General features: G+C 38.3%; 2 protein-coding genes and 1 long non-coding RNA gene across 8 annotated transcripts in view; 1 reads left to right on the top strand and 2 right to left on the bottom strand.

Moving 5' to 3' along the window:
• The window catches only part of LOC137488715 (uncharacterized), a 731,364-nt gene that overhangs the window by 436,913 nt on the left and 267,308 nt on the right, over nt 1-27,143 (bottom strand). The gene's annotated exons all lie outside the window — the stretch shown is intronic.
• LOC141379257 (uncharacterized) lies at nt 51-23,751 on the top strand. Its single transcript, XR_015518226.1, has 6 exons — nt 51-403; nt 4,829-5,010; nt 6,820-6,853; nt 22,842-22,964; nt 23,201-23,276; nt 23,505-23,751. It is a non-coding gene; the product is annotated as an uncharacterized LOC141379257 (long non-coding RNA).
• tagapb (T cell activation RhoGTPase activating protein b) overlaps nt 7,878-27,143 on the bottom strand; it is a 74,445-nt gene continuing 55,179 nt past the window's right edge. For 2 of the 6 annotated variants that reach the window (XM_087296633.1, XM_087296634.1), the window contains 10 exons: nt 19,883-19,924; nt 19,248-19,332; nt 19,034-19,081; nt 18,783-18,852; nt 18,184-18,338; nt 16,575-16,736; nt 15,040-15,149; nt 14,566-14,746; nt 14,119-14,227; nt 10,746-10,793 (listed from right to left, as the gene is read on the bottom strand). In XM_087296633.1, the coding sequence (XP_087152759.1) occupies nt 10,789-10,793; nt 14,119-14,227; nt 14,566-14,746; nt 15,040-15,149; nt 16,575-16,736; nt 18,184-18,338; nt 18,783-18,852; nt 19,034-19,081; nt 19,248-19,332; nt 19,883-19,924 (967 nt within the window). In that variant the 3' untranslated portion in view covers nt 10,746-10,788. Of the gene's footprint in view, nt 10,323-10,745; nt 10,794-14,118; nt 14,228-14,565; nt 14,747-15,039; nt 15,150-16,574; nt 16,737-18,183; nt 18,339-18,782; nt 18,853-19,033; nt 19,082-19,154; nt 19,333-19,882; nt 20,007-27,143 lie in introns of those variants that run through there. The other 4 variants (XM_087296631.1, XM_087296632.1, NM_001365334.1 and 1 more) reach the window with 4 other exon arrangements.

Raw genomic sequence — 27,143 nt, forward strand, 5'->3', positions numbered from 1 at the left:
GTTACCATGGCAACTGTATCCAGCAACCGCAGCCTGCTTTGTTTACTTCCGGCCATAAGTTGCATGTCTAATAAAGTGGCTAACGTTAACTAGTGTAAATGCTTATAATCTGCTTAATAAATATTCAAATTAATTATTAATAATTGAGCGCACTGTCTGAATAACTAATAAGGGGACACAGTTAACCTTTTCGGAACTACCTTGCACTCATTTTAATGGACATCCCATGTGGTCAGATTTTTGTTTTTGTTTTCCAGAGCATTTAACTCAATTTAAAGCTTGCTATAACGGTACTTAACTTTTATTATCTATTCAAATGTCAGTAATTGTGTAAACTGAAAAAAAAAAAAAAAACATTCACTACGCTGAGGCATGACAGCACTTTGTTCCAAAATACACAGAGGTAACGTTATGCAACACTTTTAATAATTTAATTCACGGTTATTAATATGTTTGGCAATATTTCATAAATGTTAAAACGTTAGAGAAAGGATGGATGCATTTACTAAATAAAGCTAATATATAATATATAAATAATTATAATAATTATATATAATATATAAATAATATGTTAACCCTGAAATGATGGAAACTCTGGATTTTCTGTTTCATAATGGGAGGTATATCAAAAAGTAAGGTATAAGTCCAGCACGTTTCTAATAAGGAGGTAACTCATAGTCAGTCACCATGGTATCTTACTCTATGAAACTAACCTGGTTAGTTAGTTTTCTTCAGTAAACCCAGAGTTTCTTTCACTCACCTATCACTTTTTAACATGCATGCGCTGTTTAAATAGTTAATTCATTCATTCACATTGCACAAATGCTTTTTTTTTTTTTTTTTTTTTTTACTATTTTATTGTATTTCAAGTACAAATATATGTACAAATCTTAAATCAAGATGTAATTTCTTTATCAGAAAAATAATATTAAATATTTATTTTTTTAAATAAATTAACTAAGTAAAATTATCTGCCAAGTGTGGAGCACAAAAATAGAAATACTGATTAGTCAAAACATTATGACCGGTCATTCAAAGGATTAAAACCACCTGAGGGTGAGTAAATAATGAGTATATTTTCATATTTGGGTGGACTATCCTTTTAACATGGGACACCTAAATATAGACATTGTTGCAGATCAGGTACACCCAAAATCAGTGTTGCCTGGTGAAAGTGGACTTCTTCAGCCGGATAATGCACACACTTTTCACATCAGTCCTTATTGATAAAACATTAAAGAGATTCACCCAAAAATGTAATTTTACTTTACTTTAGTTAGATTACTTACTCTCATCAGGCCATTGAGGACATAGGTGCCTTTTTTTCATCAGTAGACAGGGCTTAAATTATTCCGGCACCGTGCCGGATCTCCGGCGTACGGCTGTAAAGGAAAATATATATTTTAGAGCCTGCACATGTGCTTTAAAAAGGGAATAATATAAAATAATCGGATAACCGTGAACCGAAGGGGTGCATTTGTAACCGATTAATGGTATCAGTTCTTAGTGCTCACACAAGTGTAGTGAACATGACCTTCTGGTCACTTGATTAAGTACACACTCAGACCTGAGTGTGTCAGTCCAGCTGGTTTGTTTGGTGTGGTTCATACGTTATCTCTCCTTTGGCTTAAGTCGAAGGAGGGTTCCCAATTTCAGCATCTAGAATAGGGGTGTCAAACTCTATTCCTGGAGGGCTGGAGCTCTGCAGAGTTTAGTTCCAGCCCTGCTTCAACACACTTACCTGTATTAAACAAGCCTAAAGCACTCAATTAGCTTGGTCAGGTGTGTTTAATCAGGGCTGGAACTAATATAATTAGAGCTGCGGCCCTTCAGGAACTGAGTTTGACACCTGTGATCTAGATCGAGGGTCCATGTCCACCAAAGCATTTTTGTGCTTGAGAAATGCCAGCTGAAATTTTTTTTCTGTTGTTGTCAATGGAAGCGGTATGTTTTTAAAACGCCAGCTGCATTACCAGGCAATGAGCATGCATTTTATGCTCAGTGCTAAGCGCTCAGCGTTTCTTAAATGCTTTGGCTGCATCTAAAATCGCACACTACACGAGTAGTCACTACATTTGACTTAGAATTTACTGCCTGATCATAAGAAAAATACATTCTTTATAGTATGGATGTGAGTAGTATGAATGAAGTTTTCAATGTACCTCTGTCGATATCAGGTATCAATACCTAGCATAGCATCAATTGGATGTGCTCTTCATAATCTTGCTAGAAGTAGTACGCCATCCGGGCATTTCTCACATACAGTTTTTCAAATACTGTAATTTCAGACATACTACTCGGCTAGCAAAGTGTAACTTACTATATTGTAGGGAAGTATACGATTTTGGAGGCAGCCTTTGACAGTTGGAGAAGCGTTCAGCTTTAGAACACTGCTCCCATTTCTGCACTGCAAAAAATTATTTGGTGAACACTTGTAGCCTGCTATAGGGCTATTTATTTAGAATAGAGTGGAGGAACTATTACGTCAATTTGTATGCAAAAACCCTGAAGCGAGTCAGCATTTTAGCAGTTCCGGTTCCCTCGTACCAAAGTCAATGGGTTTTTTCAATGGGGTTTCAGTAAAATCGCTTAAATAAGGTTTGTGGCTAACACAAACTGAAGATACTTTCACGTTTTGTTCTACGACACAAAACACATCAGTTACAGCACACTCTTGAATTTTTAAATTTGTTATACTTCTTTAAAAGGACTGTTGCTATCAAGTTGCTAAATTGGAATGCAGGCAGTGTCGGGGACATTATACGTCATTAAGCTGATCTGGTCTGGAGCGCAGCTCGCTTGTGCTGGACATTTGGATTTGTCTGTTATTTAGGTATTTTCATGAATAGTATCTTATAGTTTGTAGTATTATTATCGGGAATTTAGATTGTGTGTAGATAATTCCTTCACTTGTAAAGGCTGTCGCAACAGATTCATTTGATCATTTATTTTAATAAACAGTATTATGAAGGTACTGCTTACTAGTGCAGCCTGTCTCTTTCCTGCTCTCACTAATGCAAATGTGTGAATAAATGTGTAAAATACATTCATGTTAACTGTCAGTTTCACGTGATCAAGTGATTTTTCATCTTTTTTCCTTCATCTGAACACATTTAACTCGATCATAACTGCAATGCATAATACTACATGCAATGCAAAATAACTGCATGATAATACTATGTAGGCAAATTTATACACACAGTTTAAAAACTTTTAGAACAACCGTAAACCAAAACAGATGTATTTCCCATGTAAAAACGATCCAAAAGGCACATAGGTCTTTGTGTTTTTGTGTATTTAATTGTTTATATTATATACCGTGGATTGTAATATAATAAACAGAGAGATTAACTTTTTGTCATGGACATTATTCCTAAAAACAAGCTTGATAAGTTGTCTGTGGCAGGGTGGGGCTGACGTCACAGACGAGCGCCCCGAGAGCGCCCCGTTAATAGCCTAATGTTAGCTTTTCAATTCCTACGTTTGTATTTAAGATCCAAAACAAAATGTGTAATTGTAATGAACAGTGTTTGAACACAGCTTATTATTTGCAATTTTCGAAAAGCCTATGCAAATCCTATAGGGATTTTCATGAGGGAACCAGTTTTATGCTAGCAGCCAATTAGCCTACAAAGTGACGTCATAGTTCCTCCACTCTATTTGTCTTTCACCTAGTGTGAGATGCATATGCTTCTTGTTCCCTTTGTGGAATGACAATACAGATACTGCCACCTGCTGGTATGGAAAGATATTTACTCAGTAACGCACAGAACATACATTCTCAATTCAGTGGGCAATCATCCATTCGGAGTGTTTATGCACAGCTTTTTAGTCCAGATGTGGCAGACGCAAGGTAACATCACAGATATTCATATTTCACTAATTATTGTTGCTGGAAATGATCAACTATTGTCATGTTTTGGGCTGTACTTATAGGTCGAACCAGAAAAACAATGATTTACACTACTTGTCAAAGTAAAAGTCTTGTCACTTGACCAAAAATATTGTACAGTTTAGAATATAAATTCATGCTGCAGTGGAAACAGAATTAATATTATGTATGACTCCCATGAGCTTGGAGGACTGCATCCATACATCTCTGCAATGACTCAAATAACTTATTAATAAAGTCATTTAGAATGGCAAAGAAAGCGTTCTTGCAGGACTTCTCTTCAATGCCTCCTGCTTCATCTTACCCTTGTCATACTCAATAATGTTTATAAATGGTGACTGGGCTGGACAATCTTGGAGCGCCTTCTTTGCTTTTTAGGAACTTTGATGTGGAGGCTGAAGTATGAGAAGGAGCGCTCTGCAGAAGTATTTGCCCTCTCCTGTGGTTTGTAATGTTATGGGCAGCACAAATGTCTTGATACCTCAGACTGTTGATGTTGCCATCCACTCTACAGATCTCTTGCACGCCCCCATATTTTTCCTTCACCAAACTTGACTGATTTCTGTGAGATTCTTGGGTCCATGCAGGTTCCAGCAGGTCTTCTGCAGTATTTGTGATGATTGGGATGCAGTTCAACAGATGATTCATTAGAAAATTGACCTTCTGCCACTTTTCCAAATGATCAACCAAAAGTTAAGTTATTATTTGTTGCTCTTATAATTAGGATCAACTACAAAACTTTTGTCAGGTAGTGTACAGGGTGGCTGGTAAGCTAGATGGTGAAGGACAATTGTAAGTAAATGTATGACAATATTAGCATCCTTTCTCTCTGTTTTATAGTCTAAACCATACCATAATACTGTTTTTTTGGAAAGGTGTATGTAGCGTTTGATAATTTTTATTGCATTCATTCATTCATTTTCCACTGTTTTCCAGGCTGGGATGCGGTGACAGCTGTTTTAGGAGAGAACCCCAGACTTCCTTTTCCCCAGACACTTCCTCCAGCTCCTCAGGGGAGATCCTGAGGAATTCCCAGACCAGCTGAGAGACTCTCCAGTGTGTCCTGCATCTTTTCCGAGGCCTCCTTCCGGTGGGACATGCCTGGAACACTTCCTTAGGTAGGCGTCCAGGAGGCATCCGAAACAGATGCCCGAGCTACCTCAGCTGACATCTCTCGATGTGAATGAGCAGCGGCTCTACTCTGAGCTCCCTATTCAAAAGGTTGCACCGTGCCACCCTGCAAAGAAAACTAATTTTGGCCACTTGTATCTGTGATCTTGTCCTTTCGGACATGACCCAAAGCTCATGACCATAAGTGAGAGTAGGAACGTAGATTGAACGGTAAATTGAAAACTTTGCCTTTTGTCTCAGCTCCTTCTTTAAAACAATGGACTGGTACATCGACCGCATTACTGCTGCTGCTGGATCAATCTGCCTGTCAAACTTACGTTCCATCCTTCCCTCACTCGTGAACAAAACCCCAAGATACTTGAACTCCTCCACCTAGGCTAAGGACTTTCCTCCAACCTGGAGATGGCAAACAACCTATTTCCGGTGGAGCACCATGGCCTCGGACTTGGATGTGCTGATTGTCATTCCAGCCGAATAATAATGCATTGCAAAATGTAAATTAATTGAATTAAACTAAGATTTAGAGTGACGCAGTTGTACTGTAGGTAGTGCTGTCGCCTCACAGCAAGAAGGTTGCTGGTTCGAGCCTCTGCGTTTCTATGTGGGATAGTAGGGACGTGTGCACGCTAGACGTACCTGATGAGCGGTGGGGGTGAGTTGCAGGCGACATACCCGAAGAGCTACGAGGTATGCGGTGGAGAGGGGGTGGGCACCTTATTTAAGGACTGGGCGGGAGACACGCGATTTCCGGGAGATTATCATTCATTTGCGGGCATCCGGGAGTCTCTATGCATTTGCGGAATACTCCCGCAACTTCCGGGAGCCTTGGGATGTTTGCGTAGTGTATGAGTGAGTGTGTGTGTGTGTAAATGAGTGTGTGTATATGTTTCCCAGAGATGGGTTGCAGCTGGAAGGGCATCCACTGCAAAAAAATATGCTGGATAAGTTGGTGGTTCATTTCGCTGTTGCGACCCCGGATCAATAAAGGGACTAAGCCGAAAATGAATGAATGAATAAATAAGATTTAGAGTGCACTAAAATTAAAGTGTAATAAAAAATTAATAAAGAAGTTTTGGTGAAATATTTCTTCCAGAAACATTGCTATAACTAGAGAAACTGATAATTGAGTGGTTCTGCTTGATTGCTTTAATATATCACATTATTTGAGTTTCTGCAAAATTATACCACTACTGACTACTTTGCTCATGCTTTGGATGTTACTCCAAGAAAATGGTCAACCCTACATTTCCTCATTACATACACATACTTCTCATTGTTTTCACTTATTACATATTCAGTAGTGTGTGTGCAGTCAGTTGCATTTGATCTTTGTTTTGTGTCGTCACTCATTTTATTTTTAGAATGTCTTTTTTGAGTCCTTGTAATTGCTTTTCATGTTTGCCTGTTGGTCTAACTGGGTTTTTGTTTGCTAATATCCATTATCATTGTTCCCTATTTAGATTTGTTGGTAATGCTTATGTCATTGAGTAGTCACTAATTGGCTGTTAGTTTAACTTTAACCATTGATAAAGCATTCATTACATAAAGCGTCCATTTATTGCTGTATAATGAACACAACAGAGATGTTACGCAACTACAAACACATGCTACCATTCACAGTTCTGTTATGTAATATTTGTCTCTAGCTCTGTCTCTTTTAATCAGTGTTTACTAGATCGAATTGAAGAGTTCACTGTGAATTTCATATTAGATAATATGATAACCTAACTAGACGTGTCTGTATAAATCTTTACTGACAATAGAAGCTAACTTTCTATTATTTTTGTGCTCCACAGGAAACCTCATACATAGCTTTGAATCAGCCCAAGGGTGAGTAAAGTTTAACTTTAAGGTAAAGTAAAAGTTTGCACATGTGCGCATTATCTGTTAGAAACAGTGTGCAGTGTGTCAAATGTCACTTAGCATGGTTTCTTAGTAAGGCTGAAAGAGGAGGAAATAGGAACATATCTATAGACGTGAGATGGCAGACTGAATTCAGCGAAAAACCAAATCAGTCCACGATCGCTGACTTCCTCTCTAGCGCAGAACACACTGTTCTCAATGACATTTTGTTCTCTATGTTATGCAACCCTTTGCAGAGATGGGGAACAAGGCAGTTTAAACTGCCGTCTTTATGAAAGCACTGGTCTCTTTTAGTTCCTCATAAACTATTTAACCCTTTTCTGTTGAATATTAATTCCAAAGAAATGAAAATATAATGATTATTTACTTAATTTTGTCATAATTTTATAAATACAAAATAATTTTTATGCTGTTTTCACATTAAAGTTATTACTTCATCATAAAATTAAACAATGAATGTGCAAAATAACAATAATTCAATAATTATTTAATTAGGACAGTAAGGTCTGACTTTGTTAAGTCTTGCCACTTAACAGAAATAATACAGTAGGTTCTTTGGATTCATCTTCAATGCCCCCTCCATCTTACCCTAGACTTGCTCAGTAATATTCATATCTGGTGATTGGGCTGGCCAATCTTGGAGCACCTTGACCTTCTTTGCTTTCAGGAACTTTGATGTGAAGGCTGAAGTATGAGAAGGGGTGCCATCCTGCTGAAGACTTTGCCTTCTTCTGTGGTTTGTAATATAATGGGCAGCACAAATGTCTTGATTCCTCAGGCTGTTGATGTTGCCATCCACTCTGCAGATCTCTTGCATGTCTTAATACTGAATGTAACCCTAAACCATGATTTTTCCATCACCAAACTTGTTTGACTTCAATGAGAATCTTGCGTCTTGCATATGTTCAAAACATAACTTCGACTTCTTTTATGATATAATTAAGACGTTATTCATTTTGAATATGAAATCGAAACTCAGACACAAAGCATGTGGCCTTAAAGATTTTTATTGTAGTGAAATAAAGAGTAAATTATACAGAAATATTGTATTTTACAGCTGTACATACTACATCAAAATTGCAGACTATTTTTTATGTTGTACAATTTAATTACTGTAACTATTTACATAGCTTCATACTGGCAAGATTCAATATTAGCATATGAGATCAGTGTAACACATTTAATGTGTCACTACAGTTCAGCTTAGCAAGGTATTTTAAAGCTAAAGTGTGCAGTTTCACTATATTAAAATAGGTTATCCTATCTCAAATAAACTTAAAGTCCTGTTTGGTATTAGAATGCAGTCAAATTAATCTTATTTAATCACATTCCACATTACGTTTGCAGGAGTGCTCAGTGTGATGCTTGAAAAGTATTAATAATCAAACAAACTCACATTTTACAGCATATTAACAAGCAAGCGATTGGTAGGGAAAGATAGTGGCAACCAATGCAGCAAAGTATGAGTACCTTATTTTGACATAGCAACAGTGGGTTAACCAACGAAGTGAGTTTAGGGTTGGACTATTGGACCGATGGAAAGAGTTTGGGAAACAGTTGCAGATTTCCTTGAGGATTTTTTTGCACAAAAATCGCACACTTCACTTTAAAATATTAAAGGATTAGTTCATCCCAAACATGAGAATTCTGTTATTAATTACTCTCCCTCATATCACTTAAATCCCTTCGTTCATTGTCAGAACATAAATTAAGGTATTTTAGACAAAATCTGAGAGCTCCCTCATCCTTTATAGATGGCAACAGTACCCAAAAGTCCATAAAAGTCCAACAAAGTTGTCAAAGCATTTTATGTGACTTCAGTGGTTCAACTGTAGTCATTCGAAGCTCCATGAACACTTTTGTGCACATAAAAACTGTAAAAACCTTTTGGCTATGTCTACTACATTAGATCAGGGTGGACATTTACTACGAACAATATGACATGTTTTTGGTGCACAATAGTGTTCTTGTAGCTTCGTATGATTACAGTTGAACCACTAAGGTCATATGGAATGCTTTGACAATGTTTTTGGTTCTTTTTCAAGACTTTTAACTCAGGACCATTGCTGCCTACGGAGGATGAGGAAGCTCTCAGATTTGATCTAAAATATTTCATTTGTGTTCTGAAGAGGAGTTAAAATGACATGATGGTAAATAATTAATAGCATAACTAAAAATGTGGGTGAACTGATCCTTTAATAAGGCGTTTAATATTGCAATTAAGAAAGAATCACTTACACATAAGATTCCTTAGCATAGGAGAACTCCTCAAAAACAGGCTGACTACACCTGCGTGACACTTTCTCATGTTTCAACTGGGATACCGACTCGGACATGGCCCTCTGCCGGAATGTCACCAGCTGCGGTTTATCTAATTGAATGCTCTCTGTGAATGTTTCTAAGCATTCTGTGGACTCGTTTACTTTGTAAATGTCTAGTAGGTTGTCGTTCATGGATATGGGACGAGATTTCTTGCCTAGTTCTCTGGCGTGTTGGACTGTCATTTCTCTGTATTGTGGTGGGGCCTGGTGAACTCCAGTCTGAAGTGCCTGTTCGTAGGACGGGGGGCTGCATGGCATCCGGCTGTCCACCTGCTGGAAGACTTCAATGGCAGAAAGAGGTCGTCGACGGCGAACAAGTTCATCTGGGTTCTCTGTCTCATTTTGCGAGTCCTCCTGGAGAGTTTCACATGGGAAGACCACTTCCTTCTGAGAGTCCCCTTTCTTCAGGCTGCTTCTGTTAAATGTAAAGTTTCCGAGACTCTTGGCTCTCATTGAGAGGGATCGGCGGGTAACTTCTTGGTCGCCTTGAGCATGGTTATGTCTAGATTTAATCATGAACGATGCATGCCTGGTGGACTGGGTTTTGCGAGGGTTTGCAGGGGATGGCAGAGGTGAAGGAGTTTTTGACTGCTCTGAGTGATTTGAGGAGCTGCTATCTGAGGAACAGAATGATGGACAGGAACCAATCTTAGATGTTGGAGAAGACACAATGATAGGCAAGTCCATGTTAAAACTCCCAGCCAGTTTTTTGAGGGATCTTCTGTTCTCAGAGCGGTTGGGAAGCAGGAAAGAGTCATCTGAGTTCTGCTTTTTAAGCGGCTGATTGTCAAAGTGTTCCTTCTCTGTTGAAAAGTCATCATGGCTGCGAGCAAGCTCTCTCAAACCCGTTATAGGGAGAGTAGATAAAATGGAGGGCTCAGAGCTTCGTCGGCTGAAAGTTTTGGTGAATGTGTCAAATATAGCATCAGAGGAACAAGACTGAATGTCAGAGCGTCCCTTTTTGCTTAGGCCTAGGCTCCCATGTGCCATCATGCCTTCTTCATAGCTCTCAGCTTCCACACAGTCACAATCCGCATCAGGATCTGTGCTGTCGTATGCAGAGTCATGTTGGTGGACTTCGAAAGATATATCAGGGGACATCAAGGAGGCTGAATCTGTGTAGAATAATTTAGGCGTTAAAGGTCTGGGTGGCTCTTTCATGCTTACAATGCTCTGTTTGTTCAATGATGCTGACTAGCCAATAGGTAAGATCATCAGTTGGCAGAAGGAACTTTTTCCTGCAGAAAAATCCAAGCTAATTTGGTAGCTGTCTTGTGAAACTTGGTCTAATATGTTTTAGAGCTGCAGGATTCTGGCTAAAATGAGAATCAGGGTTCTTTTACTTAAAATAAAGATCACAATTTTCTCACAATTCTGTACATGTAAAATATAGGTTAATATGAGTAGCCTATTATTATTGTTATTTCTCAAACATATGGTAAAACAATACTAATACTGTTATGTGTAGGTCTACTGTTAGTTAAAATTCAAATTTTTGAATTGACTTTGAATGGTGGACTTAAACAGACTTACAATATGTCCTGGTCATTAATGCACATGACATCAAAATACAGCTGTTCATTATTCTGAAAAATATTATGTTTGAGACATATGCTTGTCATTTGTTATTGACAACATTATTAAACATTATTAGAAAAAAAAATTCTACTGGTAAAATCAGACATTTGTCATTATCAGATTCTTTCTTGCATTATATTCAGCAATTTATATGATAGAGTAGTTATACTGACAGTGTTAAACATTTATTCTCATGCACAATACTTTAAGTTTGCTATGACAGAAAAACATATTAAATGCTTGTCTTAATCGTAACTCTACAAAACAATATGATTATTTAAATGATGTGCACAATTTCGGTTTTATTTTCATTGCTAAATGCGGTTCTTACTTTTCACGGGGCTCCCAAACAATCAGTCTGTGCCACAAACTGGATGTTATTTGTAACTTTATTAGCTGTTAGTTACAGCCTATGCAAGTTCTGTTCACTAAAGTAGGCTTCATTCACAGGCATGCACGCCCTCTTTGTGGTAACAGCCTACGGTCTGCAGCTCATGTGACGTGTGATTTCGTGGCCGCGAATACATTATTACATGAAGCCAGAAATGACATTTTTCTGTAAATTATGCCTTATTAATACAGTATGTGACTCTTTCAACACCATTTAGAGGTGTCCACGTTGCAATGAGCAACGTATGTAGAACAGTATGAAGACTTTGCTTCTCTCCATAACTTGAAAATATGATTGGCAAAATCGTAGAAATGCTGGGTTAAGATCGTCTAGGGGGTGGAATCGAGATTGCAATCTTTTATCGATTAATCGTGCAGCACTAACATGTTTATTACATGGAACTAACAATGGTTAGTTGACCCAAACAAATACAATTAATTACTCAACCTTATTTAGTTCCATTTGTCATTCATCTTCAGAACACAAATTAAGATATTTTGAATAAAACCTGAGAGCTCCCTCATTATCCATAGACAGCAATGGTCCAGACTTGTGCAAAGTCCAGAAAAATACCAAAAAGACCTCAAAATGTGAGTTTTTTCAACAGATTCTTAGCATAGGGCACACAATTTCGAGACTGCTGTGCTCTTTTTGAATGTTGCACTTGGTCGCTCTGCTGATGTATACCTCGGATGTGCCTGTGCTTTGTTTCAAATAGAGGAAGTGCTGGCATGAGGGGTATACATCAGTACACAGTGCTCATGAACCTAAAGGAATTGTTGAATTAAGTTGATATCTTTGTTTTAATCGCACACAAAAGTATTCTTGTAAATTCATAATATTCCAATTGAACACATGGACGATTTTGATAATGTTTTTTTGTACATTTCTGGACTTTGAATGAGTCAGGATCATTGCTGTTTATGGAGAATCATAGAGCTCTAGGATGTCTTCTAAAATAATATTATTTACAGTTAAGCAAAGATCTAAGACATTTAAAACAACATGTGGGTGAGTTATTCACAAAGGAATATTCATTTTTGTGTGAGCTAGTCCTTTTTTATTTTATTCCAGTTGATCATGAGGTTGTTCTGGTTGGTAGACCAGAGATGGGAGACCTCATTTTTGGATCATCACCATCCTACAGAGTTCTGCCCTAACCATGATCAAACTCACCTGTCTGTAGCCTTACAGCAGTGGTTCTTAATTTGAATCTTCGGGCCTCCCCACTCTGCACATTTTGTATTAATTTTTAATTTGACGTATAAGGATGAGTCCATGAAATTCTATGTTAATGAACTGGTGATGAGAATCAATTGTTTTATGTAAGGAAGACGGTGTTTTATGTAAGGAAAATGTGCAGGGCGGTGGTCCCAGGCCAGAATTGGGAAGCAATGCCTTACAGTAATCCTGAAGTCAGTAATTGTGATGTGTTTGATTTGGGTTGAAGCTAAATTCTACAGGACATTGGGGTCCCTCGACTGTGGTAGACCTTAAACAAATCTTATTTCATACCAGTTCTATGTATTCAAGCTTGTTTTTGGAGCATAGTAGCTGATCAATCTTGGACCCGTTTAGATAAGAAATCACTGGTAATTAAACTAGACTGGAATTGGGAACCACTGACTTACACTACCCTTGAAGACAGTGATTAGCTGTTTCTGGTGGCTCTGATTATTGTTGAAACTAAATTCTATAAGACTCTGACCTCCCATGACTGTGGTAGACCATCAGCTAACAATGCGCATACCACTTCTAGGCAATTAAGCTTGGGTTTGGAACATAGTAGCTGATCAATCTTAAATCTGGTTAGATAAGTTAGAATTTACTGGTCATTAAACTAGACTAAAATTGGCAACCACTGCCTTACAGTAACCATGAAGACTATGATTAGCAGTTTCTGGTGTGTCTGATTAGGTTTGAAGCTAAATTCTACAAGATTTGGCCTCCCATAGCTGTAGTAGACCATCAGCTAACAATCTGTTATACCAGTTCTAGATGATCAAGCTTGTTTTGGAACATAGTAGCTGATTAGTCTTGGACCCATTTAGATAAGTTAGAACTCACTGGTCATTAGACTAGAATTCAACTGGTTTGAAATACTCCAGTGTCTGTGTATCTTCACGCTTGATGACCTTCATGGCCAATCACAGTCATTTATTTTGAGCATGTGAACACACTGGCCAATCAACAGTGTTTAAGAACTCAAGTACTCAAAAGCTCTGAATTGTTTGCGAGAAATGATAAATTTAGGTATTGATTGGTTTTAAACTCAATACTTTTGACAACTCTACTTTAATACCATTGCAGCAACATGTGAAAGAATCATTTTCCAACCTAACCAGCTAAGACCAGGCTGGAAATAGCTGGAAATGGCCAAACCCCCTCTAAAACCAGGCTAGTCAGCCAGCTAAAATCACTCAACCAACCTAGGCTGGATTAAGCTGGATTTTTTAGCAGGGCCAACATTGAGTTTGTTCATATTTGACCCAAAGTTGGGTTACAACATCCCACCATTTTAAAGTGCTCCAAAAAATTGAAACTGATATGATGACTATTAGCTGATTTGTTGCTGGTTCAAAATGTTACCAAAGCAGCTACTAATTTCAAACCATAGTGACCATCTTATGATGTTTTTTTTTTATTTGTGATTTAATTTAATTTGGCTACACTGGTGGCACAGAAAGACTCATGTTTTCAGGTTGTCTGAATGCAATAGTAGCTATTTACAATAACAGTTTGGTGAACATCCTGTTCAGACTTGCGTGTGGTCAACCTCAAAATCATAAACAGGGCTCTTGATTCTGTAGGTAAGATTATTTAATAATTTTGAATCAAGACACATACTATGAGTTGTTGCTTCAGAAAGTGCTAACTGATGATCCATAGATTATGTAACTTTAGGAATGGTTTCATATTTTCAATGTTTCATATTTATTTACCCGACTTGTCAGTGGCCTTCCGATCTTCTAGATCCCCAAACAACGTCAGGATATCATGTCCAAATATCTCACAGCAATTCTCAGTCAGGAACTGTATAAGTTTTGTGACCTAAAAGAGAAAAGAAAGTCTATTTAATACAGCGCACTAAGTAGTGTTTGCAAACTCTGTCACGGTGCTTTTGGTATTGTGGTTTTTATGCATCTAAAACCGCATGCAAATGACAGTGCCAAGTTTTGATCTTAAATGAACAGATTAGTCAAAGCGAGATTGCAGAGGTGTCTCATAAAAAAATAAAAAACATTGCTGCATTACTGAGACATCTGGTATACATTCTAGCTCAGACTACAGCTTTGTGTTAAGTGCTGTTGAAACCGGACCTCAGGCAAATAGATAATTTCAGAATTTATTTTAAAAAGGCCATGTCAACAAAAACCCAAGTATCTGACCTTTTCCACAACATCTACGTCTAGGGGCTGGCTGTCACGATGCAGCAAGGTTGGAGCAATGCACACAGCTAGATTCTTGGCATCCATTTTGTTGGTTTCTGATCGCTGGCTGATGTGGTGAAAAAGGCACAACAGGTGCTGCAGGAGGAGACTGTTTGCTTTGGGCAACTTCTCGGCCATTCTGAGAGCAATGGGAAAACAAACGGTTAGGTCCTTTGAACATCTCCTCAGGCTTTGATTTGATTGGAGAGGAAGGACAAAAGCAGAACTATCTTTCTGACATTTTGTGGTCAGCTTCTAATTTCCCTATTCACAAATCTCTAAAGGGGACATAGAAAGTCCAAAGAAACCCCCTGTTACTATCACCCAGTCTGTGCCAGGGACTTTTTTGTTTTTGACAGCCCCCGCATCTGCTCAGTTTCTCTTTTCATCCCGAAACTACAGTGAGTTTACTGTAAGTTAAGTCCTGCTCACCCTCTCAGCTCACTTTGCACCTCCTCTGTCCGCTCTTTCTCCAGAGCACCAATCCAGCTTTCATAATGCTCAGACATCAGCAAACCTCCAGGCAGTTCCCTCAGAAAAATCTGTCAGTGAATTAAAAACACAGAAATGACTCATTAAGTCTTAGACATATCAGAAATTAAAGAAGGGCGTAGATGCGAGACATGCATAGGAAAGACTGTTTCCAACGTAAACACTGAGGGTGTGTCTCAATCAGGTTGTGGATCAATTGGTTATATATGTGACATTATGCACTGGTAAGGACTGTGAGCTTGGTTCACTACACATTGGGCAACTGAGTGTGATGTCCTCATTGTAGATCATGAAACTAATAGTAGTAACTAACATTTTTCATATATTACTTTTTACAAAATGTTTAAAAGAACATTATAGTTAAATAGTTGTTTGTTTCATATAAACCAGCAACATTTCAACCACTAAACAATTCTGAGTGTTCTAGATTGTTTTTAACCTGTCTAGCTATCTTCATTCTAGCTATCTTCTTTCTTTAGACTATGCTTGGTTGCGTATGATTTGATTTATGGGATTTATATTTCTGCTTCCGAACTTCCGTTAAATTTGCATAGTACGCATTGATGCTCCCTAATTTTCACAACTTTACAAAAAGCAAACATTTTAGAGTGCTTGAAGAATTTTGCAATTGAGACAGGACTTACAGTAAAATGGGTCCCTAATTAGTGCACTGACTTCTGGATAAGGTAGCTGATTGAGACGCACCCTGAGCATTACCAAAGACTATGTCACTTGTATAGTTTAGAATGGGAAAATTGTAATGATCAACATGGTGAATGAAGCCCTGCCTTATAGTATAATAGCCAATCATTGATCGCTATAGACGTTTCATCAGGGGAGGGACACGGTCCAGACATGTGCTATTATGAAAAATTTTGTGGTCAACAAACGTACTGGAATCTTAGCGATTACTTGCTTTACAGACTTGAAAAACAGATCCACATAAAGTTTACAATCTTTTTAAGTTTAAATGAACCAACTACACTTGCAAAACAAATGTATTTTTGATTTTGTAATCTGTATGAAATGAACGCGAGGTGCAGTCCATCCTGTACTCAAAGACCCACAAATTTGTAAACAAAGAGTTGCTGACATTTTGAGAGGGAACTTGCCATCAAGACCAAGTTGGGAATTACTTCTAAAGACCAGTGCGATCGAAGGCATTATTTAAAGGATGATAATGTGTAACAGTCAAAAATGAGGTTAGTGTCGTGATCTCATTTCTTTCGAGTGCGCAGACACATTATCTTGGGCAACCTGAAAAATTCATTTTGATTCAACCGTTTAGAAACAAAACTTATGAGACAGTTTAGTTTGAATTTGGTGATTTCAAATATGTAATGTAATCGTAAGCTTGGCACAGTTTTGGAGAATTTGATGTTTCCCCATTCAAACAGAAAGCCTAGGCATACTGTCTTTTAAAAATGGCAGTCGAGTGAATTGACTTGCCTTAAAGGGACTTTGGTATTACTCACCTTCAGCAAACCAACCAAGAGTGTCACAGGCAGGGCATCCATGTCCACCTCAGCCCCAGAATTGAGCTGATTTCTGAGAGTATGCAGGTTTTTGCTGTTACATGAGACTCTAAAGACCCCCTCAGTAACTGGCCCCTTCCTGAACAACAACAGGAGTATTTCCTGTTGAGGGACAAACAAAGAGACATTTTAGACTTTAGAAACTATAGTCAGCATAACAACAACATTTAACAACAACAACAACAAAAATCATCCTGTTTACTTTCTACACATTCTAGTTTTGACAGTGCAAATGCCAATTCACATTGTACCAATCGACGCTACCAACCAGTGGGATCTTGTTGGGTTACTGTGTTATCTTATTGCTGGGTTACCATCATTCATTCATTCATTCATTCATTCATTCATTCATTCATTTTCCTTCAGCTTAGTCTCTATTTTAGAGGTCGCCACAACAGAATGAACCACCAACTATTCCAGCAAATGTTTTATGCAGCAGATGCCCTTCCAGCGGGATAAACACCCACATACATTCCTTCACAAACACACACACACACACACACACACACACACACACATTACGATCAATTTTGTATATTCAATTCACCTATACCACATGTCTTTGGACTGTGGGGGAAACTGGAGCATCCGAATGAAACCCACACCAACACGGGGAGAACATACAAATTCCACACAGGAACGCCTCCTGGCCCAGCAGGTACTTGAACCAGTGACCTTCTTGCTGTGAGTTGACAGTGGTAACCACTGAGCCTCCGTGTTGCCGGTTTCCATCATTATGTAAAGAAAATCTCACTAAATGTGAATTAGGTTTCCATTAAATTGTTAGAGAGGCTGACTGTAGTATTGGTAACCTAGTTACCAACAGTAAACAAGACAAGCATAATGGTGACAGCAGATTATTCACATGGATGTAATGTTTGCTACGATAGAGTTTGTTCGGCAAATGTGTTTCCATATATTCCATTATTTGCCTTAACCCTTTTCTGCAAAGTCCAAAACCACCTCAAGCTTAAAAAAACATAATATTAATGAAATGTGCCATTTCCATCACTTCTTTCTCATGCGATACTTCACCAATTGCATTTGAAGATCCAAAAAACATTTAATCTGTGTCAATATGTTAAGTTTTGGATTGTCTGAAGTACTCAGTCTGGAGGTTAGCTGTCTGTCAGTGCACTTTGATGTGGTCAACAAATTTTCTTTTATGCTGGTCCTGACCAGCAAGACCAGCCTTGAGACCACCAAGACTAGCATTGAAATCAGCAAGACCAGCATCAAAACATACTTTACCAGAAAATGCTGTTTTTTCAGCAGGGATTTCACTTCAGTTTCTTCGATTTCTTTCTTTTGCAAGGGCGTTTTGGCAAAAATTCAATGTTGTTTTGTATTTCTATACTGAATCAAAAAGATCTTGAAAAGCTCTGATTGAGGTTTAGATAAGGCTAGCAAGAAATCGCAGAACGTCTAAAAAAAGACCCATCACATGTCCCAATGATTGCAGCTGTAGTTTTGAAGACAGATTGCTTGCTCCTGACCCCCCAAAAATACACAAGCAACAATAATGCATCAATACAATACATTGACGTACAGCAATTGGTTTTGGGAGCGCAGTGTCATCTTGGAGATTTCGTCCGAACAGCAAGTTCTTTGTACTGGACTCAGGATGAGCAGTAACACTTGGGCTTGTGGAGCTTCTCTTCAGCTTAAATGGGATTTTAAAGGACTTTTTGCCTCCGTTTTCCCCTGAGGCAAAGCGAGATACATGGTTAACCTCTAGTAATTGAGTTAAACATTAAGAATTGTTTACATTTACTGAAGGTTTTAAGGCATAGTTCAACCAAAAAAGAAAAATTCTTCACATGTTCCAATCCTGACTTTCTTTCTTCTGTAAAACAGAAGAAGGTCTTTTATTTTTTCTACTATGGATGTCAATGCTTACATGTTTTCATCTTTCTCTTAAAGTTTAGTCAGAATAAACATGTTTATAAAGGTGTGACCAAGATCATTTTTAGGTGAACTATCCCTTTTATGATAGTCAGCCTTCAGACTTTGTTTTTCACAACTTTGTTCTCAAGCTTTTTTTTTTTTTTCTTGCTCCCACTCAGTTTCACAGTTTTTTTCTCTCACTGGCGGGCACCAAACCAAACATGTGGTTTTGAACAGCCATTTTATATAGTTTAAACTTACCAATCGGCTGCTGTGCATGTGCCTCCTGGTTATGCAACTCTTTTGAAAGGGCGGAGTTTTTGCCGTTGCTCTAGAAACAGGCACATGTTTGTCATGAGCACATGAAGGAGTAGTAGGGTGTGACAACAAAAATCATCCATGTTTTACATATAGACACGTACTTAAATGTGTACCATTTTAAAAGGTACCACCCAAGTGACAGCTTTTGTACCTTCATATATCTAAAATGAAGTAATAAACACATCACTCACATCAACAAGTAAGTCAGAGTCCATCCCATCTCCACTTAGCGTTTTATTCTGTAAGACAGCAAGGTGAATGTTCAGTATTTCTACCACAAAACCCAAAGACATTTGCAGACCAAAGACTTACATCCTCTGAGATAAAAGGGAAATATCCCATTCCAAGCATTTATGACCTTTGCTGATCACTAATGTACTGTAAATGAATCAGAGGAAGGTGTACCGTGGTATTGCCGCTCAGCACCTTCATGAGGACGCTGGGGGGTGGGGAAGTGCTGCCCGCTAACAACCTTGCCTCCACAGTTTTCCTGTCACCACATTTCAAATTGCAAAATTTCAGTTCTGCAACTACTGTAAAAATAAGTAAACAAAACCAAATATCTCAACTAGCCTGAGCAGCTAGAAAACATGTTAATTTGCTTTTGCAGCATTAAAGTTAGATAGCTTTAACCAAAAACTAAAAGTCTGTCACCATTTTATCACTCTTTACTTGTTTGAAACCTTGATGAAGTACTTTCTTCAGTTGAACACAAAATAAGTTTTTTTTTTTTTTTTTTTGAAAAAAGCTGAAAACTGCTAATCATTGACTTTAATAGTATTTGTCAATTGAAGTCAGTGGTTACAGGTTTCTAACAGTTTAACATTTTTTTTATTTGTGTTCAACAGATGAAAGAAACTCATAAAGGTTTAGAATCACTTAAATATTGAGTAATATTGAGCAAATTTTCTTTTTTGTGAACTACCCCTTTAACTGTAGATATGTGGCAAAACTGAATTTCATAATTTCTTGATTTGCATGTTTTCCAACTGTTGTAAAAGTACATGTAGTAAACGTTAGAGTTGTAAACGAGTGCTCACCTGTGTAAAGTCTGTAACCAGTGATCCCTCAGCTCAGGCAAGCTGCAATGCAGAAAAAAGCATGGCTTGAGTTAGTAATCCACAGTAGTCGTATTTCGCGTGATGATGATGATGTTGTGAGTGTAGAGGCCACACACCCTCGACCTCTTTACAACAAAAAGGGCAGGAAAGTCTCAGTGAGACACGAGGACAGGAAGCAACATCACAGCTAGAGATACCACTTCCTTCTTTCAGACCGTGTCTCGGTGACAAGTGGAAAGTTTATCTGAAAGACTTGCAGCTCTACGGCCTCCAGTCAGATTGGACCTAGTAGAACATGTAGCTGAGATGTGTGTTGACAGTTTTATTTTTGGAGTACATAAAGATAGAGCTTTTTTCTGCAGAAGTGATGACTAAGTGTCTTCCTCACGGAGGTGAGGTACAAGTTGAAGACAAAACTTTTAGCCCTCCTCTGAATATTAAACAATTTATTAAATATCGTTGTGCTATTTAACAGAGAGAAGTTTTTTTAACACATTTTTAAACATAATAGTTTAGTAATTAATTTATTTTGTCTTTGCCATGATGGCAAATAATCAATAATTTTCTAGTTATTTTGATACTATCAGTCAGCTTAAATTGCAGTTTAAAATTCTTAATTAGATAAAAAAAGCAAGTTATTTAGACAAGTCATTGGATGAACCTGTAGTCACACTGGACATGTCTCCCCATAGACTTCCATTCATACGCATGTAAATGCGTCAGACCGGAATTGCAAGGTCATGCATCAAATTTCGGAGGTCACTGCGGTGCAAAGTTCAAGCTTGGTGAACTCTGACCAGCGAAATCGCATCAGTTGACTGCGTGAGACCAATCAAGGATCAAAACATGACCTCCCTGGACAGAAATTTAAAATCTGGAGCAATCACTCACTTTTTTTAATGTTTAATCATCTTATTTAATCCCACCCCTTTTCACAGCATCGTACAACAGAGATTCGCTGGCTCAAACTCTAGTGTGACTGCAGCTTAACTGTGGTTTGCTCTGAAGCCAATCAAAAAATACAAACATACAGTGCATTCAAAAAGTATTCACAGTTCTTTTCCACATTTTTTATGTGACAGCCTTATTCCAGAATGGATTAAATTAGTTTATTTCCTCAAAATTCTACTCACAATACCCCATGATTACAATGTAATCACATATACATAAGTATTTACAGACTTTGCTCAATGCTTTATTGATGCACCTTTGGCAGCAATTACAGCCTCAAGTCTTTTTGAATATGATGCCACAAGCTTGGCACACCTGTTCTTGGGAAGTTTTGCCCATTCCTCTTTGCAGTAACTCTCAAGCTCTATCACGTTGGATGGAAAGTGACAGTGTACTGCCATCTCTTCAGAGATGTTCAATAGGATTTAGGTCTGGGCTCTGGCTGGACCACTCATGGACATTCACTGAGTTGTTGTGAAGCCACTCCATTGATATTTTGGCGGTGTGCTTTGGGTCATTGGCCTGCTGGATGATGAACCGTCACCCCAGTCTGAGGTCAAGAGCACTCTGAAGAAGGTTTTCATTCAAGATGTGTCTGTACATTGCTGCATTCACTTTTCCCTCTATCCTGACTGGTCTTCCAGTTCCTGCTTCTGAAAACCATCTGTAGGGCCAACACTAGGAAACAACCACACTGGGAAACAACCACACTCTTAAACATACTCACATACACTGCATGCCCAATTCACCTGTACCTCAAGTCTTTGGATTGTGGGGGAAACCGGAGCACCCGGAGGAAACCCACTCTAACATGAGGAGAACATGCAAATGCCAACTGACACAGCTGGGGCTTGAATCACCGACCTTCTTGCTGTGAGACGATTGTGCTACCCACTGCACCACCATGCAGCCCCGAACCAAGTACACTTGAAAAAAAAATTTTTTTTTTGGTTTATTTATTTTTTATTTATTTATTATTTTGATCATTATTCAGAAGATAATGTGTTGAGGTTGGTGTCGTAATCTCATTCATTTTGAGTGTGCATGCACATTAGCTCAGGCAACCTAAAAAAAAAATGCCAATTTTTTTGATTTAACCATTAAGAAATTAATCTTTGAGCCAGTTGTTGTTAAATTTTATCGGTGATTCCAAATATGTAATGCAATCATAATCTTGGCAAACAGTTTTGAAGAATTTGATGTTTCCCCATTCAGACAGAATGCCCGAGCATACTGCTAGAGAAGTGTTTCAAAGATGGCCGCCAAGTGAAATGACTTGACTCAAAGGGACTTTGGTATGATTACTTAAAGTACTTCCACCTGAAAAGGAATATTTGAGTAGGGAGCTTTCTTTGCATGTCATTCAATCATAGCAAACTAACGTAAAAAGGGGCATGGTTAAAACTTTTTGGCTGAAGATATCAAACTGACATCAACAAAAAAGGACCACTACACCAAACTTGAAAGTGAATGGCCAGACATTGATTAAAGTTTAACAAAATAAACAAAAAAAAAACTATTTAGTGGATTAACTTGCACAGATTAAATAAACATTAAATTAAAACTTTAAGTCTATGTTATTGGTAAGTATAGTTTTTAAAAATATGAAGAGTTCAGATGCAAAAACCTTTAAGTGCCATCTGAAATTTTTTTCTAAAGTTAGCAGTTTTCTCAGACTTCTATTACTCAATTCAGTAACCATCTTTATAGCAAAGAATGGGGTATTTTCAGCAATTTTAACATGAAATAACTAAACATAAACAAAAGGGGCAGACATTTTTTAGAGGTTTTTGCATCTTAACTCTTAATTTATAGTTTCAAATATGTTCAATCGTTAGTGTCCAACACATTTTAGTAAATGAAAAAGAAAATCTTTCTATTTCCCTCAGTGCCATGATTCTCATTATTGTTGTTTTATTGGAAGGCCTCTATTGGTTTTAAAAACATGTGACTGAATCCACAACTAACTTCACTTTTTCTGTTATAGCAACAGTCCAATAATGCTGATTATGGAAGATTATGACTGACTTCCCTTTAATAGCTCACGTCTGAAACCACACATTCATCTAAAAGGAGATATGAATGAACCACTACAGTCCCACAGCAATTGGTAACTTTTTGATTTAGTGGCTAATTCGTATAAATTTGTACGATCTCATTTCTACTTTTTAGTATTATTAGCTCATCCCTCATTGAGGGCTAGGGTTAGGGGTGGAATTTGGAGGCACGGCTCTTTTTAAAAATCAAACATTTTCATATAAATGAAGTTGCATGTGTTAAGCAAATAAGGAATTATGGATTTGATCAACTGGTCTCTGAACGTAATTGACACCATCTTCTTGACAGGTTTCGGCTTGGGAGAGCCCACTTGTCCTGCCGGGATGTTTGCAGCTGGATACATGATCGACGATTGATGAAAGTGGTCAGTGCGGCTCAAAACCCCACCAAGCTGGCTGACTTGATTGAAACGGTGGTAAATGGGGTCGCTACAACCAGACTGTAGTCTTAGACTGAAAATTGGGAAAAATCTGGTTGAAACTAGCGGCTTTGCAACAAGATTTGGCCAGACCTGGAGACCAGTGACAGACATTAAATTTCTGTGAAATTGCCATTATTGACCCAAATTTGAAATACTGTTCTTCTCTTTCAGTCTCCCTGTGTTTTTCCTGCCAGACGGTCTTGGCTGGAGACAAACAACTTCTCCCAGATTTCAAGATATGGAGACTGTAGCGGCCTCATGGCATCAAAGAAGAAGGCAGAGAGTTTTCACTGATGCTTGTATGGTAATTTATTTGACCAAAAGCCAAAAACCCGTTGTAACTGTATAAAACGATTCATATGATTTACTTGTTTCCTGTCACTGTGTTGCGAATTGCATCGTAAAACTACACAGACCGAAAAAAATAAACACAGAGTAAACAATCACAAGGATGTAAAGCATATTATACACACATTCACAATACAAACTCAAAGCATAGTTCAGTAAACAACATCAAAGTACTAGTATACAAATACAAAACAACTATACCTCGTTCTGCTTTGCCATAAAGGAAAAACCAAATAACAGTTATTATTCCTATAACTGGAGTCTGCTGTTTATAGCTGAGTTTTAGCACAAGGTAACAAGACAACTTATTAAATTGAGATAAGATAGCGGCGTGTACACATTGCTAAACCCAGCGTCTATCCAATTTTCACACTTTTGCAGTATTATTCCTCCTCATTTTGGGTCTGTTGGCATCAGTTGTGCCTTTACATCATACACCCAACAAGAGATCTTGGATATTTGTTTGTGCATTCTGGACAGTTTTATTAGCAATCGTCGACTCATCCCTGAAATCACCAGAACACCCGAGGCTGAGCTCTCTGCACCTGGAAGTGCTCAAAGTCTTCGATCTCCTGTTTGAGGTTTAACTTGTTGATCTAAGCCATCATTGACCTGAATGACTTCGACAACTCTACCTTACTGCCACTGGTTTCTGGGCATCATTTCCTCTTTAATTATTACTATGTCATTGACTTTGAGATTGCAACGAGGTGCATGCCATTTCTGTCATGTAGAAATGTTTAGAAGGTACTCCTTTTTCCAACGACACCAGAACTGCTCTATCAAGTACTGAACTCGACGCCATCTTTTTGTGGTATACATGTCCTTCTTCTGAAAGTTTCCAGGAGGTGGAAGAGCAATCTTTGATGTCATTAGAATAAGATGATTTTGCGTTAGGGGTTCCAGAGATGAGGGATCATTCAAACTATTTACTGTCAATGGACGACTATTCATAATTGCCATTGCCTTATAAAACAATGTTCTCAGGGATGAATCATCGAGTCTGCCTACCGAGTCCTTATTTGTTGCTCTCAGACTCCACTGGCATGACTTGATGCAAATCTCCCTTGATGACAAACCTTTGTGTGATAGTGGGTCACAATATATTCTGTGATGTGGCTATCCTTTGGCAGGATAACTGGATGCTTTAGCTCTTCACTCAAGGATGCCTCTTTCAACCTTCCTCCAACACGAAGACCTCTTCTTAATATTGGATTAGGGTGAAAGAGCATGCTTGAGTTCTGAAAAAAATTGTCTCCCTGAATCATTTTTATCACATGACAGAATGCTTTCTGTTGGACAAGCTTGATCAGGACCTCAGAGGCTTTAACCTGTTCTTCCACTTCCAATGTCATTAAGTAACTTCTGACTTGTAGCTAGTCTTTTAATTACGGCAATCACCTTAATAAGTGTTCTCCATGAAGAAAATGATTGAATTGGTTGAGAAAGTTTAAACCATCACATCCTTTGGTTGCAAGGGCAGAAACAGCTCTGACCTTAGGATCACCTACAAGCAAAGTATCGGAATGTTTAGGTGGTGGGGACCTTGTTCACCTTGGACATCTTGTTCCCAAAAAAATGTGCGTCCTGATATCCAAGATGATATGCATGTCACTGTTATGTCAAGGCCTCTCAAGCAATGATGTGCTGGATTTTCAGATGTTCTAACATAATGCCATTGACTTACATCTGTGATGTCTCTGATTGCCTTAAAAAGAGTTGCAACAAACACACAAAATCACCTAGTTCCGTTATTGATGTATGCCAACACAACTTGAGAATCAGACCAAAAGATCTGATTTCAATTTCCAATTCCATCTTTAGCATGGCACTAATCTTGGCAGAGACTACAGCTGCAGACAGTTCCAGTCTTGGAATGCTTTTGATTTTTGTTGGTGCTACTCTAGCTTTGGACATTACAAGACTTAATTTTCATCATTTTGAGCCTAAGGTAAGAACCTGCATCATATCCTAGATCGCTTGCATCTGAAAAATGATGAAGTTATGTCCTAACAATAGTACTAAAGGATGGTGGATGATAACATCTTGGAATGCTGAAATACTTCTTCAAGACTACCTGTCCATTCCTCCCACCGCGGGAGTAGGTCTCTGGGAAGAAAGTCATCCCATTTGATGTTTCTGCAACACAATTCTTGCAGGATAGGTTTTGCTTTCAGGAGAAAGGGTGAGACTAACCCAAGAGGTTCGTATAAAGAGGCGACGACTAAAAGAATCACCCTGCGTGTTGATGGCTGCTCTTTCAACTTGACATCAAAGCCAAATGTATCATCATTCATAGACCATTGGATGGCCAGAACATGTCCTGTTGTGTAAGGATTAAGATTAAGTGCTTGTTGGTATTTGCTCATTCTGAAGATTCCACACAGTTTAGGAGTTAGAAGGTGTAGACCACCACACTTGCACAGGGCTTGGGCTTCAACTATTAGCTCTTTAGCTTCTTGTATTGACTGAACAGAAATCAACCCATCATCAACAAAGGCTGGCAAAGACTGACAAAGGCCACCCTGTACTTTTAAGACTCTCTCTCTCTCTCTCTCTCCATGTCTTCATTATCCCACCATACGAGTCTTAAGTTTCTTCAGGAGGAACGACATACTGGTGGAACATTTTTTTTCGATATCTCCCTGACCCAACGTAATTTCCATGTACAACTTAGCCACTTATTTTTCGTCCAAACATAAAAAAATAAGTGGCATACCCTGTAAAAGGGTGAAAAGTATTATTGTAGGCCTTTACCATCTCTGCCACATGCTGGTCCCAATTTTCCTTCTAGTCATCCCTTAATTTACCCAGAATACTCAACAATATCCAATTAAAGCATTCACATTGTCCATTCCCTGCAGGGTGGTATGGTGTCATATGGGACTTTCTGATGTCATATAATCCACACAGTTCTTATATGACTCTGGATTCAAAATTGGGACACTGATCACTGCCACCCCATAACAAGTGAAATGGTCCATTGTAACTAAAATGTTACTCCTCCCACTGCGAGCAGGCTTCAGAGACAGGGAGCCAACAGACACAATTTATAAGGTATATTTCGATTGTATGGATTCAACAGGGGCACTCACTTTATTAGCTGGGGTCTTATGCAGATTACATCAGAGAGAGAGAGTTCTTCAGCATCTCTTCTTAAGGTCCAGCGAGCAGACGTTGACCTCGCTAAAATGGCATAACAGCATGGCCAAACTTTCCAGTCTCTGATACATGCCCTTTTTTATTTCCAGTTAAGAGTCCAGTTAAGTTTATTGTGTCATGAAACTAGAAGTCAACACGACTACAGTGTTTTGACGCCTCAAACCTGAATCTCCAGACTCCACTACAGGCCTTGAGAGAACAAAAGAACTGAACAACAGCGAAACCCATGTGGAAATCCAGCTCAACAGAGGGAGTTTTTCACATTGCTGGACAAATCGTTTGTTTGGATTTAAAGAGTCT

This window comes from Danio rerio, chromosome 20 (genome assembly GCF_052040795.2).
Source record: "Danio rerio strain M-AB ecotype USA chromosome 20, GRCz13ab, whole genome shotgun sequence".
Taxonomy (NCBI): Eukaryota; Metazoa; Chordata; class Actinopteri; order Cypriniformes; family Danionidae; genus Danio; species Danio rerio.